Source organism: Melospiza georgiana, chromosome 6 (assembly GCF_028018845.1).
Source record: "Melospiza georgiana isolate bMelGeo1 chromosome 6, bMelGeo1.pri, whole genome shotgun sequence".
NCBI classification, from domain to species: Eukaryota; Metazoa; Chordata; class Aves; order Passeriformes; family Passerellidae; genus Melospiza; species Melospiza georgiana.
The window spans coordinates 47,515,002-47,535,012 of NC_080435.1; the positions used below are offsets into that span (position 1 = coordinate 47,515,002).

The 20,011-nt window shown below is 35.9% G+C and overlaps 1 protein-coding gene across 2 annotated transcripts in view; it reads right to left on the reverse strand.

Annotated features, from left to right (window-relative positions):
* TTC7B (tetratricopeptide repeat domain 7B) overlaps nt 1-20,011 on the reverse strand; it is a 117,371-nt gene that overhangs the window by 17,927 nt on the left and 79,433 nt on the right. For both annotated transcript variants that reach the window (XM_058026865.1, XM_058026866.1), the window contains 2 exons: nt 11,590-11,730; nt 9,276-9,478 (listed from right to left, as the gene is read on the reverse strand). In XM_058026865.1, coding sequence (XP_057882848.1) covers nt 9,276-9,478; nt 11,590-11,730 — 344 coding nt within the window. The remainder of the gene's footprint in view (nt 1-9,275; nt 9,479-11,589; nt 11,731-20,011) is intronic.

Below are 20,011 nucleotides of genomic sequence, written 5' to 3' on the forward strand. Positions count from 1 at the left end.
CACTTAATTATATTTCACCAATTTGCAAAGTTATGCAGCACAAGAAAAGATAAGAAAAAAAAAGAGAGAGACAACATGTGTAGATGATTGCAGGCTTCAAATGTCCTGTAGTTAGAGTTGTCACCTACAGCATTCTACAACAGAGCCTTTCTCAGGAGAAGGAAAATAAAATATCTCTTGTTCATTTAAAGATGAGGATGGCTACTCTCTCAAAGCCTTTTTCACATTCTTTATACTTACACGCCCACCCCAATCCTTAGCAATATTTCTTTATTAATTATATGAAATTCAATTATAAGTGATTAGATGCCAGATGTTACCTACAAGCAAAGCATACCAGGTGCTCCATAGCTTTTACCGCTGTGTAAGTTCTCAGCCCCAGCTATACTTTAATAAATTCAATGAGCACAAATTTGCCCAGGGAAGCAAAATAATCATAATTAGCTCAGTGCATACTTCAGCAGAATGACCTAATTTAAAAAGTGTTTTGCAAAGCAATTCTCATATTGAAAGGCAATTACACAGAGCAAAATAAAAATAGAACTTTTGAGATCCATGCAAAAAGCACCAGCAAGTATCTATGAAAAGGGATGTAAGAGACTACAGAGCATAGCAGGGAAGAGCGCACATTTTCAATTTTTTCCATGCCTTCTCTCTTTTCCTTTTTGTTCTTTTTTTGAAAATAAGGAGAACCTAAATATCAAGAACAACTATTAGCACTTCACTGACACTAGGCCTCCTGGCCATTTCCTGAATTACTAAGACTACTGACATTTTCCTTATGTTAAATTAGTCATCCTTGTTAATGTTTTTTTATTAGTATAAATCTGTATGTTTTACATTCTATTTTAGGCAGCCAGTTACCCAGAAAAAAAGGCAGAGAGGAAAAGGGATGTCAACAAAACCCATCTGTCAATGACTTTAATGTAGCCAGCCCTTCAGAGGGTACAAGGCATAAGAAGCTGGAAAGACTCTGGAAAGACTTTTAACAGGAATTACCCTTTCTAAAACCTACAAAAAAAAAAACAAACCAAAAAACCAAAAACCAAAAACGGAAATTTTTTTATGCTATGATCAGATGCTTTTACAATTTTGCTGGCTCTTCATCATCTCTACTTGGTACTACAAAAGAGATGCTTCCCATGTAAAAATGGTAAAGAGCAATAAATATTTTGTTTTCTTTAAATAATATTAGACACGTAACTGTCTATAGGAGCCTCAATGCAGATCATTAAGGTATACTTGAACCTTTAAGAAAAACATTGAGAGAGACAGAAGCCCAAAAACCTAATTTCTGGAGGTCCCAACTCAGGCTTTTCAGTTGCACTGTTTTGCTACTGACACTTCTGTATGCAACGACAATAAGATGTATCCAAAACATTAAGGCTGATTTGTAGGGCAGGATGTATGTACAGATATATATATACATGTGCATATTTTATATGCATATAGTTAAGATGAGTGACATCAGTTGAGAAAGGTATATTAATCTCTTGCACCTTCCTTCTATGATTGCTATGGGTAATGTACCACGGAAACAAGAGATGAGCAAAATTTGTGCTGTATAGATTTTTATCACCGGTAAAAATACAAGAAGTCTTGCTTAACATGAAAATGTAGCAAGACTTTGTCCACAAAGTGTTCCCATCATGTTTCCTAACACAAATCATTACCTCTGTCTACAAAGCTTGCCTCGCTTGCATTCCTAGAATCACAGGATGACAGAAGTAGGAAGGGAACTTAAGATTCTGTACAGCCAAACTTGAAATAGAGTTACCTACAGTGGTTGCCAAGGGCTGTCAGATTCTGAGTATCTCTAAAGATGTGAGACCCCCACAAACTCTTGGCAAGTGGATGCATCTCACATGTGCACCTAAAATACTGTCACCATCACACAAATGCTATCTCATCATGCTCCTGTTCCTGTCAATTACCTGAAACAGTGAAGGGCAGAGAATCCCAGCTCATGTGCTTTGTTATGATGTCTAGAAAACCAAAGCCTTGCTCCAGACTGGGCCATCATGATACTTGGATTTTTTCCTTAACTGGAAACTATACTTGGTTGCTACTTCCCAAATTATAATATTTGAATCATAGTTGCTGTATATGAAGTGAATTAATAATAGCTCAGTTTTGATAACAGAACCAAATTCAAAGATTTTATCCTATAAAATGTGAATCAAAGCTTGTGATAAACACTACTTGTATTTCAAAAAGTGAAAACAAAGATTCTTAAAATCTTCCAAAGAGAAGGCACTTTGGAGTAATACTGCACATTGCAGACTGACCTGCTTCAGCAGCAAATTGTCATGAATTATCTGGTGGGTGAAATTTTATCAGTTCCACACAATACAATAAAAACAGTGGAATGATTCGTGACCTGCCAAATAAAGAGCAGTAACTCTAGCCAAAGCATCCCTTCCTTCTGCCAGCATCTGACACTAATTAATTTTCCACTTTTTAAAATGGGAACAAACAGAAGTGATAAAATGGTTTCTAGCAAGCTGTGCCTGAATAGATAAACTGTGGAAAAATCTATCACACAGATAACATGAAAACAGAAATTTAAAGCTAAGATTGCGGGCAAAAATCCTTCTGCTAAAAAAAAAAAAAAAAAAAAAAAAAAAAACCAAAAAAAAAAAAAAAAAACCACCCCAAACAAACAACCCCCAAAGTTAAAAAACCCTAAACAAACAACAAGCCTAGCTTTCTGAGCCTTTAAGTGTTTCAGGGTGGGGTTTTTTTTGGTATACTTTCAAATTAACTTTCCTGACATTTCTATTTGAAAGAGTTTCTCTGTATTCAGAAAGCTGCCTTAACCATTGCTACTAGATTATCAATAAATAGCACACCTCAACAGCTTAGTTGCTCCATATGAGTCCAGTTCCATTCAATGCAACCACTGTGCATGCTGCACAAAATCAGATTGCCTTTTGCATCTTCTGCTCCTCAGATTGTCTAGACCAAACACCCATTTAAGCAAGCTGCAGAGTTCCTCTTGGAATGGCTGACAGCTGAGGACAGCACCAAAGAGTTGAAGAGACCTTAGAGAGCTCACTTTTTGGGTGAAAAGCATCCAAGAATGGAGGTATTTTCTTGTTGAAAGATCTGCTCCTGTCACAGCTGCTTTAAGCCATTTGGAGTAAATACAGAGTAATGTGAAAAGAAAGTCTGTTATGAAGCAGGACCTGTAATAGCATCAGCCCCATAATTCCACTTACAGAACAACAGTTCTCAGGGCATCAACACAGTCCTGGCTGAGTAAATGGGAGTTCAGTGCTTCAAGCTATAAACAAAATTAGTGCTGCAAATTCCTACAGTCACTTTCTGTTTCCAAAAGGGAAACTAGGTTCTAGTTTAAACTCAGATTTGTAGCAGTTATTGTTGTCAAATACTGAACATATATAGATCTGCGTTAAAAGAGTACTGTGAAATTCAGATACAGCATTTAGAACTTAAGAAATTCTACTAATCTTTCTCCAAGTCAGTATGAAGTAGTTAACTGCTGTATTTGATCTCAATTAAAAAATAAAATAAGGTAACTTTGAAACAAACAGGGAAAAACACTTCCCTAATTTTTCACCTTGATTTCCACTGTAATATACTTCAAGCACTAATGAACATGCAAGTTGATTTTATGCAATTTTTTACTGCACCAAGCACTGATGGTTTTCTCTTGTAAGGCTAAAAGGGGAAATAATATTTTCATGACAGAAGAGAATATAGTCTGTGACTGCCTCACAGCAGATGAAGTATTTAAAATGTATTGAAATGGTCCTTGAACTCAATGATTTCCACCTCAAATTGCAAGCAGAATGACCATTGTTTTCTCAGGGTACTGAATGCAACCACTTGAAATATTTAGATGTTTAGATGTGGTCAAATCACAGTAAAATGCACTCTATAAAGAGCAGTGAGTTTTTGGCCAAACACGTATTTTGCTTTCTCTACTTTTTATGAAATGATTTTGAAGTTTCTGAAGGGCAAACGCACAACATTTTATACACAAATCTAACAAAACAATGACCTACATTTCTCCCTTTTTCATCAATCACCCTGTGCATAAGGATGCTTAGAGAGTGAGTCAAAGGAGCACTGAGATTTGGCATCAGCATTTAGCTCTGTAGTAACCACCTAGAACCCAAACCACCCATGAGAACCAGCACAATGTCCTTAGGACAAACCTGTGAGGCCCAAACCAACAATATTACTCTGCAGGGCCTGAGGATGAAAATAAAATGAGTTACTGAATGTTTTCCACATGAGAATATTGAATTATTGGAAGAAAAAAGTCAGTTGGGTGACTGTGCTTCTCTTCCTTAACTCCCATGACCCCTTCAAACATGTTCTGAATTAATGTTTTAAAGGATTCTCTGTTTTTCCTTTTTTTTTCAGTCAACTCAACACCTGTGACAGGATCACAAGCACACACAACCCATACATACCAGACTTCTTTCTGGCAGTGTCTTTGGGGTGAAAAAAAATATAAGAAGTCAGTATAGTACAGTAAGAAATAAATAACTGTATTTATAACTGAGAGTTAAAGCACACATAGTTAATCTAAGCCTTATGAGATCTGGTTTAGCTATGCATAATTATAGGAAACTAACAGGTATCTAACAGTGTGAAGTAGGAAATGTAACTCCCTAAGATATTGCTTTTTGAAAACTAATTTCTACATGAGCAAATTGTTTATGTAATTTCTCCCTTCCTGTTTTAGTTTTCTGCTCTTAGAACCTAAATTACTAATAAAATTAACTGGCAAGTGCTATGGTTTTTTGTGGGTTCTTTTGATATTCAGGAAATACTACAGTCTCCTAGGATTACAGCAGCATACAAATGCTGGACACCTATTTCACCTCAATGCTAGATTTAAGTAGGAAATTTTCAGCCTGAGAGAGAATACACAGATTTGTTTCCTGGACAATGGATTGAAATATTCATTGCCATTTCAGGCATTAATGAATGATGGTCTGTTTCAGGAGTTTCCAGACGTCAGCAGTAGGGCTACTTTCCACAACAGCACTCTGACTGCAGAAGATAAAAGAATATTTGTTCCTTTTTTTTGCAGTGGAGGAAAACAATGAGAAAAGCAGGAAGGCAGCAATAATGCAGAAATCTGGAGGTGGTGATAAAGGGTAGGGAGAATGGAGAAAGTTGCATAAATAAATCCATTCTGGCCAAAATCAGGCAGGTGATAACCATAGGTATATGACACTGAAGTGTAAATCATCTTTTAAAAATCAGGTAATCAGAGAAAATTTTAAATTTCATTAGGTGTGAGAAAAAAAATATTTGAAATACAGAAAACAAACCAAAGCATTTCAAAGCTTTAGAACACAAGTTCATGCTGTTTTTTCTGAGTGCACTATACAAACCTTAAAAAGAAGAAAGGACACTGCATTTGTTCAAAAGAATTCTGTAAAGTACACCTAATTAATACTGACATGTTATTGCTTCCCTCTTGACATCTTGTGAACAGTCAGAGCTAGCCAAATAGCAAGTTGGTATAACCTCTGTCTTGGAGAAAATTTCAGTTAGTGACAAACAGTAAAAAATAGCACCTGAGAATAAGGCAGAGTATAAAATGAGCATTGCTCAACAAAATAAAGTGAATGAATATATGGATTAAGACATTAACTGTGCAGGAAATAATAATTTAGTAATAATTTAGTTCCCCAAGGAACTGCAGAGAATTTAAACAGCATTTCTCCTTGGAAAAAGCTAGTTTTGTTGTTGGGCTGATTTAATTAATAACCCCCTCAACATTTTAGAAGGGCTGGAAATAGCAGTGAGCTTGAACAGGAACATGCTGCCCCTGCAGCCAGCTCTCTGTTGGAAGAGCTCCCATCTTAGGCAATGCAACAGGATGGCCCAAGCAGCTTCATTTCCCAAGTTTAGTTGAGCAGAGTGCAGCTAAACCATTTTTCATTTACTCATGGATCAAGACTCCAACATTTGGTGTTATGTTGTTTTAGGCACTCCATTAGTAAGGTAAAAACCTCCCCTGCCAAACCCTCCCATTTTTGATCGTCATTTTGTTGGCAAACAGATCTCTTTCATCACTCTTAACTGCTCCAATTTTCACACCATCATCAAGACCTCCTGGTTTTCATTTTAGTAACTCTCTTGAAACAGGAGTAAATCTGTGAAGACCTTAGAGACAACAGCAACATGAGTAAGAAATTGTTTCCTTAAAAATATTGTAATTTTGCAAAAATGATGATGCCAGCCAATAGAAAGCAATTTCATTCAGATGTTACACTAGACTTCCGCAGAGTCTTCATGGTCACACTGATAGAATGTGGATCTGCATGAGAGACAAATGCAGGAGTCTTTTGGCAGAAACTCCAAAGCACAGCACATGCTGTAACTCCCAGGAAGAAGTACAACACTTCTGAAGCCACAAAACTAACCTTTCTGGTCTCCACTTACACAGTTCTCCAGGAATTTAAATTAACAAGGTTGTTTCTGTGTAGAAACAGTAGATCATATTCAGGAATAGGTGCTTAGAGAGACTTATGGTGAAAATATTGTATGAAATGTTATATGAAAAACAGTAAATGTTTCTAAGTTTAGGTTTTCATCCTTCTTACCAGAGTGATGTAACTTCATTAAAAGGATGGATTATAAAAGGAGAAAACTCCTATTTCCCAATATGCTATTGTTGTTCATACAAATTGAAACACACATTTTATTTAGCTTTTTTCCCCCACTCTGGAGAACTACAAAGACCCTCAAATCAAAGATCCAGATTTTCAAATCATTAGCATCAGGAAATTTTCTTGAGTGGCAGGTGTCACTCAATCTAAAATTTTAATAAAAACAAACAAAAGTCCTTCCAAACTGATTTCCAATTCAAATATTTCAAGTAATTTCACTTGGAGAAGCAGGTCTAGATACAGATGCTACATGCTAGAATTCATGCCATCCTTAAATCTTTCTCACTTTTTGTTGCATTTTACACATAAAGCTACTATGATTTATAGTCAGTATTTGCCCCTCAAAAGGAAATTCACCAAAACTTCACTAAAATTCACTAAATATACGCTCTAAGGTAACTTTTATGTGGAAAAATTTGCAGTTGATATTACTTTCTAAGCATTGCTAGAAAGCGATATAAAATATTTTTAAAATATCAAATAAATCACAGAAAATAAAGGGGTTTTTTTTGCACAGAACCAATTCATAAACCAATTGTCAGCTTAGAATTGTGAATACAAATATTAGAAGTTAATGTTTGAGCTGTTGTCATAGAGCTGGTACCTCCACATTGCTGTTGTGATAGCTCCCCTACCACTGAGACCATATTTCTTACTAATAAATGGGTAAATATACATAAACAAAGTGTTGGGATGTACAGATATTCATCTATACACACAGGCAAGAGTAAACACTGCAAGCTTCCTCATTAAAATACTTTTTGCAATAGTCAAAAGGTCAAGAAGGATACAGAAGTTTGTATTTTCTCCTACATGACATTACATGGAAAAGTATTTTTATAGCATACGTCTTGAATATTTGTATTTAAACAGCATAAATCTCTCAGAATCTACTCAAAACATCATCCTAGAGCAGAAAAGGTGCAGAACAGTAGAAAAAGCTCTTAGAAACAAAATTTTAAATTATAAGAATTCTTAAAAAGGACTGTTCAATCCAATGAAATGAGCAGTTACCTTCAAGCTAGGACTCAAATAGAAAATCTCATAAAAAGGAAACCTGGATTGGAAGCCCAGTAATTTTCATCTCACAACACATGTCTCTTAGACAGCTAATTTCTCAGTCATTCTGAGGAGCACTGTGTGTTTACAGACTATTTATTCAAAAGTGCATTCAGAGGAGGGGCAAAAAGACATCCAGCAAAACATGAGCTTTCATTTTCACTGAGTTGCACTGCTTTAGATTGACTGCCTGCTTCTTCAGGAAAGGCAATCTTTTGGCATTTGTCAGCAGGCTCAAATATCCTGAAATGCTGAAAAAGGTGAAACAAAAAACTTTCTCAATGCTGCCTTCCTATCTGATCTTTTGTCTCATATGTTTCCCTCAGGGATGCACAAGAAATTTCTCTGAATAATTCATAAGTACCTAGGCAGAAACCAGCTTCTATTTCTGAACAAAAAGATTGGGTAAGAAGCTGATTTCAGTTCTTCTGTTCTGCTCTATCTGGAAGAAAACTAGATTAAAAGTAATTTTCCTAACATAGTAAGCACACAATATATACATGTATGTATCCATGAAGTATATAAACAAACATATGTTTATACTGGGGAAGGTACCTTTGTACTCAGAGTTATACATTAATTTTGGGGCAACACTGATTCTCTCTACCTTTCAAAAACCCAGGTGCTAACCTATCAGATAGCACAAAGGCATTCAATAAACATGCAGAATGTAGAAAACAGCTGAACTGCACTGGTGTGGCCTCAAGTGCTGTGTGCAGCTTTGGGCACCACAGTGTAAGAAGGAAATAAAGGAACTGAAGGCATCCAAAGGAGGGAAATGAGGATGGGGAAGGGCCTTGGGGGGGGCCATGGGAGGAGGGGCTGAGGGCACTTGGTCTGTTCAGCGTGGAGGAGACTGAGGGGAAACCCCACTGCAGTTACAGCTTCCTGTGAGGGGCAGAGGAGGGACAGACACTGATCTCTTCTCTTGTGACCAGTGACAGAGTGAAGGAATGGCCTGAAGTCGTGTCAGGAGAGGTTTAGGTTGGATATCAGAAAAACCGAGAGAGGAGCTGGGCACTGAACAGGCTCCCCAGGGCAGTGGTCACAGCACCAGCCTGACAGAGTTCAATAAGTGTTTGGCCAATGCTCTTGGACACATGGTGTGACTCTTGGGGTGTCCTGTGCAGGGGCAGGAGTTGAACTTGATGATCCTTGTAGGTCTCTTCCAACTTAGAATGTTCTATGATTTTATGAATTTAACTTTTTCTTCAGAATACCAAAATGACTGGTCTTTCCTGTACAGTATCCAACTTTTCTCTTACCATAAGCCACCTTCACTTCCCAATGGCATGAATATTAGGCAGATGCAAATTGCTTCTTCTTCTATAGTTTCTACTAGGATTGAAATAGCCTTGTGGCCTGCAAATCCTTTTATGTCCCAACACACAAAAGACAGAATAAATGCCAGGAAAGACTCTTTCCAAAGCATTTTGAATGAAGAATACAGATCCCAAACTCACAAGTTATGGTTACCTACACCAAGTCAGGACTTCACAGTACAGTGTCACCAGCTGAGATGACATTGCTCATGGCCATGGGCTCAAGACTTACCAGCCTCTGCATGCTTTTCACATGGGTAGGACTAATGGATAAGGCCTCTTCATACCAGCGTTTGGCTTCATCAATGTTTCCACGCAGTTCAGCCACCTGACCCCTCATGTAGAGAACATAATGTGACATTGGAAAGAGATTAGCTGCTTCCTGGGTACATGCTGTAGCCTCAGCAGGCTTCCCAATTCCTATGTAGACTTCAGCTGTGGAAGGAATGTCATGACCAATTAATGATTCTTGCTTCATCATACCACGACTAGATGTTGTCATATATGCTTTATTTGTAAATAGTTTCACTTTAGATAAAGACTATTTTCCTAAAAAAATTATGCAACTTGAAAGAGAAATTACTACCTAAATTAATTGAAATGCATTACTCTTTCAGGAAAGTTGTTTTTCTAAGTCTATCAGCACTTACAATTTCTAAATAGCTGTTTGAAACCCCAGAATACTCTTTCTAGTTTGCTATTTTTATCTTAAGCCCTGGATTTTTTTGTTGTTGTTGTTCTTGTGGAGAAGTCTCTATGGCATGGCAAGAGAGACTCCTCTCTCTAAGAGAACTGAAGAAAGACTATTTTGGAGGTGGTAAACTGACTGAAAGCCCCAGGTTTTGCCTCTTTACGTTGTTAGTGAGAAAGAAAAGATGGTGTGGGAGGAGTAGAAGTGTTCTGAAGATTTATTCTCATTTTCTTATTATTTTATCTTTTAATTCTGTTTAAAAAGTTTTCTTTATACCCTTTAAAGTTTTGAGCCTGTTTTGCCCTCCTACTAATTCTTATCTCATAGCAGGAAATGAGTAAATAATTGTAGTGAGTGCATTGGCATTTGGCTAGCACTAAACCCACTACATTAATTGGTGCATTGGCTGGGAAAGAAGAAACTCAGATTGGCAAACCAAACTGCCACGACCCACAATTAAAAAAAAAAAAAAAAAAACCAGAAAAAACCCCACCAAACAGAAAATAAGTAGTGGAACAAGCTGCCCCAGAAGGCTGAAAAATTATCAGCATTATAGATGCTAAGAGTTACTGTAGATGGTCATCTGTGGCAGTTTATAAATATTTAAAGTCAATGCTGCCACAATGCAGACCAGGAGACTTCATTACACCCTGTTGGACCTTGCCCTATTCTAATCTGTGTTGCTTTTGAGTAGACCAAATGAGATCACTATTATTAATCACTGTAATTGCTTTCTTTCCAATCTTCTGGGCTTTTTCTCTAAACCACTAAGCCATTTATAACTAGGAGCCATTACCCTGCAATGACTTTCATACCACAAAACTGTAGATGCAAATAGGTAAATTTAAATGCCATATAAATGCTAAATAAAGCACTGTTTTGTTGAAAACACGAAAGAAAAAAAATATGTCACTGAAAAATGCTCTGAAAGCAGAACAAAGTATAACAATTGCTGGCTGATTTCTAAATTACATCCTTCTGATCCAGCTACCAATGAAAACAATTGCATGTTATACATTTTTAACTGTATAAAAATACACAGGATCATAATTTCCTGGTTAAAATTTTATGTAACAGCTACTTGTGATACTGCAGTTAGCTTGAGGCATCATAACAATACTAAATGCACTCAAGATGACTCCACATTTAGACAAACAATCCTGAATCTTTAACATTAATGAAAGCAGAAGGAAAAGAAGGGAATTCGGGCACATTATCACAGCTGCAAGGGACAGGTTGCTCAATAGTACTACTACTGTTTATTTCCCTGCACATGCAGAGTTATTTCTTTTCTATTATAAAATTTTGTAGTTACAGGAACTCTAGTCAAAAATCTTACAAACATCTTTTTCTATTCAAAGAATTCAGTGACCTGGAATTAGCTCCAGTGGTTGGAGCATGGTGCTAATAATGCCAAAGTCACAGGTTCCATCCCCTCATGCATCATTTACTTAAGAATTGCACTTGATGATCCTTCTGAGTGCCTTCCAAATCAGAATACTCTGTGATTCTGCAAGGACACCTAGATTTCCAAGCACTAAAATACTCTAGGTACTTCAGAAACTAAATTCTTCAGGGATAAGGGAGAGAGTACTGTATTTGTTCCACAGAAGATATGACTCTACTGGTAACAGCTACATTCTAAAACTACTGCCTTATTTTTCATAAATGATCTTACACACAGAGCAACTCTAGCATGCTTTTTATTTCTTGGCTTGTTTTGGTGCCCCACACATGGAAAAAATATGATCTGGTAAGTGATAACAGATTCTGAATAAAGCAAACAGATTTTGGTAAGTCCTTAGCCCAGCAATAAAGGGGAGGGCATAAAAAATAAATTTTACTATCACAATACCTGCATGTAGCCATATTTGAGCCAGAGTCATCCAAGGATGCAAGGGACCTTGTTTAGGGGCACTGCTTTGCAGGGAAGAGGCAACCTCAGACAATGCTTGCTCCACTCTGGAAGCTGCTATTGATGTGGCATGGACTGAACCTGTAGAAGCAATAAAAAGAATTTACCAGTACAGAAATAATGAAGGCCATATACATGGAATAAAACATTTAATTGCAACCCTTTCCGTAAAAGGCTGTACCCCAAACTCAATATTTAGTTTACATTTACCATCTTGAAGAATTTTTTTAAATGCCAGATTAATTTTCTTATGAAAGATTTTACATTGGTCTAAAAATCTGTATAAAAAACACACTAAACTTTGGTAACTGTACCTGACATTTTTTTGGGTTGCTACCATGAATACTCTATTAAACTTGACACCTCTTTTCTGGCAATGTGCAATCCAAAAAAGGTTTGTGATGGTATCATACACTGTAGTCTTCAGGTTGCTGCATTCACTTTGATGTTAGTATTAACTACATCTTTCCACAGAGTGCAATTAGAGGATTATTTTACAATAATAACAGAACAAAAAAGAGAACTAAAATACACACAGCGATCACGACATTCACTATCACAGATACACCATTAAACTGCACTGAATGTAAAACTTCTCTAATCAAGAAGGCTGAGTTAAAGTACCTTGTGGCAAAAAAGTTCAGAAAGGTTTTTTTAGTATAGAAAACATTCCCAGAGCATACTAAGGATAACTCTCATAAAATGTATCATTTCCAAGTCAGATTAGAATCTCATTGGCAAATAATAATCTTTTCAAAGTACTGGAATTAAAAAGCTTCTATAACTAGAGAATATCTAATGGCAACTGTACTTTGGATAGTCAATTACTGCCAGCATATTTAGTCATGACTTTTTTTTAAATCAAGACCATGAATGTTTTAAACTACACTCCTTCTTGTCATCTATGCCTCAGCATATCTCTAGTTGTTTTATAATTACAAATTACAAAAGCTCATACTGATTAGGCCTGATTAAAAAATAAAGGCAGTAAAATATTCCATAATGTATCAGATGAGAAATTGTCTATTTCCATCACTATATCCATAATGATCAACAATGGCAGATACTCCAAAAGAAATTATTGAATCTTGTACAAGTTGAACTGCACCCAAAACCTCGTCCTCATCATTACAAGTTAAAAAATAAATAAAACCTTCACTCTCAATATCACAGGTTTTCTAAGAATTTTAATGAGAAGAGATCTGTCACATGAAACATACATTTTTAAGTGTGACAAGATAAATCAGCAAACCAGAAAGCACCAGAAATTCCTAGTACACAGATCAATAGGAAGAGGATGTTAGTCTGAAAGTATGCATCACAGTTCCCTTAATTGAAAGAAACAAAGGAAAAGCAGCACAGGACATAATTAGCATTTCATGTCATTATGCACAAGGATTTGCCCTGGATATCTGAAACAGTGTCTGGCAGTAGAGTTTGCTTTTCTTTTTACTGGCTGATGAAACAACTCAAAGTCCAGCCTGCACAGCTTAACATTCACTATAGTTTTCGTGTTCCCTATTTTAAAGCTTAAATTCAGAAGAAATTTAAAAGGGAAGTCTAAGCAAGAAGCACACGGAGTGAGTTACAAGAAAAATACCAGCAAGTGTACCAAAAATAAGCACCAGTCACGAGTAACCCTGTTCTTGTCTGACAGCCATTTCTGTACAGCACATCACTGCAGCCTGGCACTTGTTAGCCTTCCAGGCACTAATAGTGAAAGCACCTTCTTCTCTCCAAAACAGTTTGTAAAGAAAAGGTGCAATTCACTGCCATAAAGGAGATCATCTAACCTCTTCCTTTGGAAAAGCAAGTATGCAATTTAGTGTTAAAAAGAGCCTATATTTTTTATTATTTAAAGCAAGGACTCTGGCTGCTAGCCAGGGCACAAGTAATTTCATACAGAAAGTGTGCTGTTGGATTTTAAGCTTCCAGCATTTAACCATAAAGCACATATCATTATACATTATTAAAACTTTTTTAATATCAATTTACTTGTAAAAAAGAACTATACTATGATAAGATTCTTATGAGTTTCTGTGCCATCTATATTAAGATTAAACAGAGTGAATACTGAATGCTTCCTACCCTGGACCTTATAGAGTGGCATAAAAAGAGGAAAAAAAGTTTAAAAGTATTTCTAAAATTTTTCTTTGAAGTGGTATAATTCAAATTGTTTGTATTTTCTCTTTAGGAAAAAGGTATCCCTTAACATATTGCAGCAATTACTTCTCTGAAGAAAACATACACATTTATAAAGTAATGACCAATCAGGCACCTTTCAGGGACATTGCACTGATGCTAATAATCTAACCCATAAAGTCCTTAATACTTTTTTAGTACTGCACAATTAGCTGTCATCTGACTCATTTCTGGCTCTTTTTGTTAAAACACATTTGGTAAACTTTTAATTTTATAAACTAAACACCATTTAAAGATCTTGTGTACTAAGAAGTTTTTTCCTACCTTCCTTCAAATTTTACTCAAGTATTTTCATATTAGAACTAACTTATCTGTACCTTGTCCTAACCCAGGATGTCATAACAGGTTCACATCTTTATATTCACATGACAATCCTAAAACCTACAGTAATTTCAGCTACAACTGGTAAAGATACAAAGTGGCTCATGAGAAGCTGAGGGTAACAAGTATGTCTTAGAGACTCCTTTATAGATCCTATGTAGCCAGTTTATTTAGAGGTTCCCTGCTTGTTTTGTCACCAGCTCTGCTCTCTTATGTCTGTCTTATCTGCATTTGGCTTTCTTTGGTTTGAGGTCAGGACCCACAGCCAAACACAAACATACCCTCACTTTCATTTACAATTCACTGTGTTGCAGCTTCCTTCAAATGGTCAGATAGAGTTGCAGCAATTTCTCATTTAAAATTTTAATGATCTTTCATGCACAATAATACCTTTGCTCTTCCTAGGTAACTTCTATACCTGCTGTTATAGCATGACATTTGACACTCAAGAAAAAAATTCCCTCCATATAACACAAGCAGCAAATATTTATTTTGAAATGGAGATCATGAGGCCTGGAAAATTAATATATCACCAAAATAGATCCTAGTTACTCACTTCATTTTTTTATCTTTGTTCTGAGGCTTGTTTATACTAAAAATGCCAAGTGTGAAACAGGACTGTCTTTGCAAGACCTAGAATTCAGTAGTTAAATGGATTAACATCTGGAATCACAATCACATTGCAAAGTGTGACAGAAGGTCTTAACCATGACAAAATATTCCTAAACCAAAAAGGTATAACCTCCCACTCAAGTTTCCTATAATGGCACTTGTCCAGAATCTAGTTTCTTCTCATCATGCTTATATCCTATCTGCAACAACCATGCTGCAGATTCAATGTTTCAACTCAATGTCAAATAGAAAACCTACCAAGAGCCTTGAACAAAACCAATTTACCCAAGACATTAAGTCATGTCACAAAAACCTTTCTTTTCGAAGTCATACCTACAGTCAAACTTTTGTGAATTAAGTATTTAATTTATTCTCTTCAGGCTTTTCATAAAAGTTACATGAGAGTTCACATGAACTCACCCATTAAATACCATTTACAAATACCACACATCCTATGGAAATGAGCATGTCATGACTTCTTCAGTTCTTTCCTTGGTCATTTCCACATAAATTCTTCACAATGCAGTGTCATGGAAATAAACTAATATGTGGACTCTATCAGGACCATGGCATGACAGCTTTGAGAAAAACAAAATCACTCTACTATGTACATCAATCTCACTTCTGAAAATGAGTAATAGAATGGACTGTCATCCTTCATGGAACATGTTCATATCAACTCACAAAACCACTGTGGCAGGATTTCTTTTTATGCCATAAAAGAGAATGAAAAAATAAAATGAATAAAAGAAAAAAACTCAATAGTTTTACATTCATCCCATTATAAACATTTCAATATTTACATTAAAAAAAAAAAAGCTTTAACTGCAATGCTCATGCAGGAGAAAAGATGAAAACCCCCATGACTCAACTTTGCATGCACACAAAGAGCTGGAAGTAAGAACATTAGTAGGGTGACACACAGAGAACTGTAAGAAAAGCAATTACATAATACAAAGAGGCAGCACCTTCTGCAGGACTAATACATCCCTGAAGTGATGCATTTGATAAGACAGACTGGCAGATTTAGCCAAAATTCACAATTTTTTAAATCTAAAATTCATTATGAGTCTGAGATACCTTTCACAGTCACAAATTACAAAGCTATCTTATCTTCTACTACAAAGTTGTGCATGGAGATGACAGTAGTCAAGTAAGGACAGCATCATTCACAAAGCATCCTCTCAGCTCTTTGAAAAAGATTTTCTGTGCTTAGTCATTGTCAAACATGTTGGCTTATGTATCTTCTTACTTTTCTCTCCTTCACCAAATTGATCCCCTGTACTACCCAAAAAAATGTATGCAAAGGTAATCAATGAAAAATACAAGTGAATGCTATGAACACAGCTTTATAAGGTAACCGGTTAGAGAAAAAGAATATTAATTCATATCCTGATTAAATAAAACAACAGCAGTAATTTTTATTGATCTATATTCTTCAATCTTTCTTATTTAGTCTGCTTTAATAATTTCATCATTTCAAAGTGTACTCTTCATTTATTTTACAAGCAAAACTTGTACCACAAAAGAAAGTAGTAGCTTATTATGAGTCATGACAGTAGTTGCAGTATTGTGTTCTGGATCAGCAGTGCTATAATACAATGTACTGCCAGTTGGCCATTGTGTTACAGAAGACCTGCCTAATATATCTTTATTTGCAGTCCTCTAGAAATGAATACTGCCTCTTTAATTATTAAATGCAAGTGTTAGTTGAGTGCATTCAGTTCTCGTATGATTACAGCCCTTAGGGTGACTGAATGGGCAAAGAGCTCCAGCCTTGCTTTACACACTGATGGACAAAACATGTATGGCTTGTGCTACAGGAAAAGGTGATTTTAGTCCTTCAGAATTAATAGTACTGCACAGTCAATACTACTTACAAACTGAAAAAAGGGAGTAAACCCCATGAAAGTAAGCATCTGATGGATTGCCTTTGGATAGATCAAACCACAAATTACAATCCAAAGTAAGAAGCAAAAAAAAAGATATATAAGGCAGAAATTGTAAGAAAGTCCAAGGATTTCTGATAACCTTCAAACTGTAAATCAGGTTGACAGGATTTCAAAAGATAAAAAATACTAAATAAGATGCTACAACTCTAAAATCATCTTCCTGTTCAACAGAAATTGGAAGTCAAGTCAATAATACAAAATGCCCTTGGCTTTTTTCACTAGAAAAAAAAAATTGAATTGAGCAAGATATCGAAGATGAGATTTTCAGCCCCTAAAATTATATTAACACACTCTAGGCATCTAGGGAAACTGCTCCTTTCTCAGAGAGCTTTAACTTTCATTAATTATTGACACCGTACAAAGGACTCCAATATCTTTTTTCTTCTTTTTCATGGTTCTGCTCCTTCTCATACAAACAGTAGAAGCTCCTTTCCCTGAGGATACAGGAGCTTGGAAATGGAAAACGTAGGCTTCACATAATGGAATCTGTGCTTTGGCTTCTTCATTCTTTCAGTTTGCCTTCATTCTTGAGTAGGTTCTTACTAACTTAGAGCTTTGCAAAGAACAAGAACAAGCAGTTTAATGTTAACTGGGATGTACTGTTTATAGTATAGGTCTGAAGAAGTTTAAATCAATGACATCCAAATGTGTAATAGCAGCCAATCAGTTATTCAAATGCTTCAAAGAAGTCAGACTCAAACTTCTGTAGGACACAGATTTCCTGGCACCTCCAGTTACAGGTTTACATATGAGCTACTGTTTTCAAAACCCTGGTCTCATGTCAGCTATTTAACAAGTGAATTTTGCTAATATGCAAAGATTTATTTGCCACAATTTGCTTGGAATTAATATATTTGACATGAAACCGGTCTCAAGACTAGGTATCAAAATTAATTTAAGATCAGATTATAGTAAATTCAGTGACAAAAAAGTGCTATTTATAAAGGTATGAGTGAAGGACAATTTAAGAGAAATTAAATGGAGTTAAAAGGTAATGGCTGAAAAACTATGTTGATTTTACCCTGTCACCTGAACTACTCTGGCAGCATTAGTGCACCATGGAGACTGATCTTACAGCTGGTTTAAAGATTCTTTAACAGAAAGCCTTTAACAGAAAGGCTCTTGACTTGAAACAGCAGAATGCTGATTTTCACTGCTCTAATGCCTCCTCCAAATCATTCCAATATACCCTACCTGCATCATGATACACTCAGATATTTAGGTGATGGTTCCCTTCATGTGAATTTTCAGGGAATGTTTTGGTTGTAATTAGTTCAAGGCTTTCTGAAATTAAGTTATTAAAAACTGTCCAGATAATAGGAGATTCTGTAGCAGGGACTGTCTTTTTAGGCAAAACATGTCAGCACTGGAAATAATTTACATCTGTAAATGCTACAAAGCAGCTTTGACCAATAATCTCTTTCACTGAACACCTATAATTCTCTGTAACATTCATGAGAACATGAATATGGCTGTAGCTTTACATCTTTTGGGATGAATAAAACAGTTTTCTCTGATGAAACTCTTAAAACCCATACAGTACTTAATGAAAAGCAGCTGAAAGGCCAGATTTCCCTGACACTGTTGAAACATAATCTATTCAACCACGGTTTATCAGCTGTGAAGATTATCAGAATAATACAGCACAAACATGCTCATCAGGAATAGAAAGCCAATTTACAGTGAGGAGGTGAACAGGGCTCAGGAACTTGGTCACAGTATGGAGAGGCTGCATGGGGCCAGACAAAGGTGTCTGGTTTAGGATGAGGATGAGGAAGATGAGAAGATACAAACAGTTGGAGAGGAGACTCTGTTCTTGAGAGAGAAGATGAGGAAGTATCAGAGGCTAAAAAGCGAAACAAAGAGAATGGTAAGGGGGTGTGGAGTGGGACAGGAAAGAAAAAAGATCCAACAGGGTTTAACGGACTCGTGGATGCCAAAACCGCAAAGCATTTGTTTCACTGCTGGGTAAGATCAAAATGGCTCCTACATAAAATAAACATCACTTCTGAAAGCAACAACAACAAAAATGAACCTTTACTTATATGTGCTCTCCTTTCATACTAAATTCCTTTTAGAAAGCAAATAAAATATTTTTTTTTCCTTATGTTCCAATGCATAAATTAAAAAAAATATATTTATGGGGAAAAAAAGGCCAAAATCTAAAACTCACATAATATTGTTTCTTCCTATGATAAACTGGGTGGACTGCAATCAAACTGAACACAAAGGTTTTAAAAAGATTGATTGCAATTTGTTTTAAGCAAATAGCCAATCAGTCTGCAGAGATTTACATATTTTTGTCTGTCTTTGAATATGAAATGTGTCTGTGTCCCTGTGAGATTGATTGATTCATCAAAGCTCCTTTCCCACCCCCCCCTCTACATTTATTTCCTTCATTGATAGATACAAATATAACTGCATGCCACTCATGGCAAGCCAACTGAAACAGACAAGCTTAAAGCAAATTTGACATAGTTATTGATCAGGACATTAGCACTGTAAAAAATCCACAATACATTCTTCTGATGCTTTAAAGGCTACACAAATTTAAACTTGAATCACTTAATCATTACAGGATTGGTAAGTGCTCCATATAAAGCAAGTTTTCAATTCTTTTTTTTTAAAGGCCAGCTTCTGCTTCATTGATAAATTTAAAATGAAGAAGAACTTACCCCCATTGCACCTGGATTTTTTTTTTAAGGATTTTACATGAAGTTCAAATATTAACTGTAGCTCTCATTTCTTGATACTTAGAAGAATGAATTCAGACTAGACAGGCAAAGGAGATCATCATCATAGATGGCAAGCAAAGTTATGAAGGGGAAAATTTCCAAATGTTTACATGTATCCAGACATACAAATGTATTCACAAAGTAGCATTACATGAGTAGGGGATCAAATATTTCCATCCTGAGAGGATTCGAAGCCAGAACTTTTTTGCATTTTAACATTTGTTTACTTATTTGCCAAATTCCTTCTGCATTTCTAAACACTGTGGATGCACAGATTTTGCAGGTGAGCCCTTTCAGCCCTACAAAGGTCTAATATCTTGACCATCCATTGTTTCTATCATTTATCTGTTGTGAATATTATTTTATTGACAGTCTGCTTAAGCCTTCTCAAACACTATGACAAGCTTGACTGTTTTTATTCTTGTAGTACCATAATATTTTAACTCCTGCAAAAGATTTATATAATATTCTGATGAAGAATTCTGGACAAATACTGGATGTAAAGCTTTTTTATATATATAATTACATAGATTCAGTAGA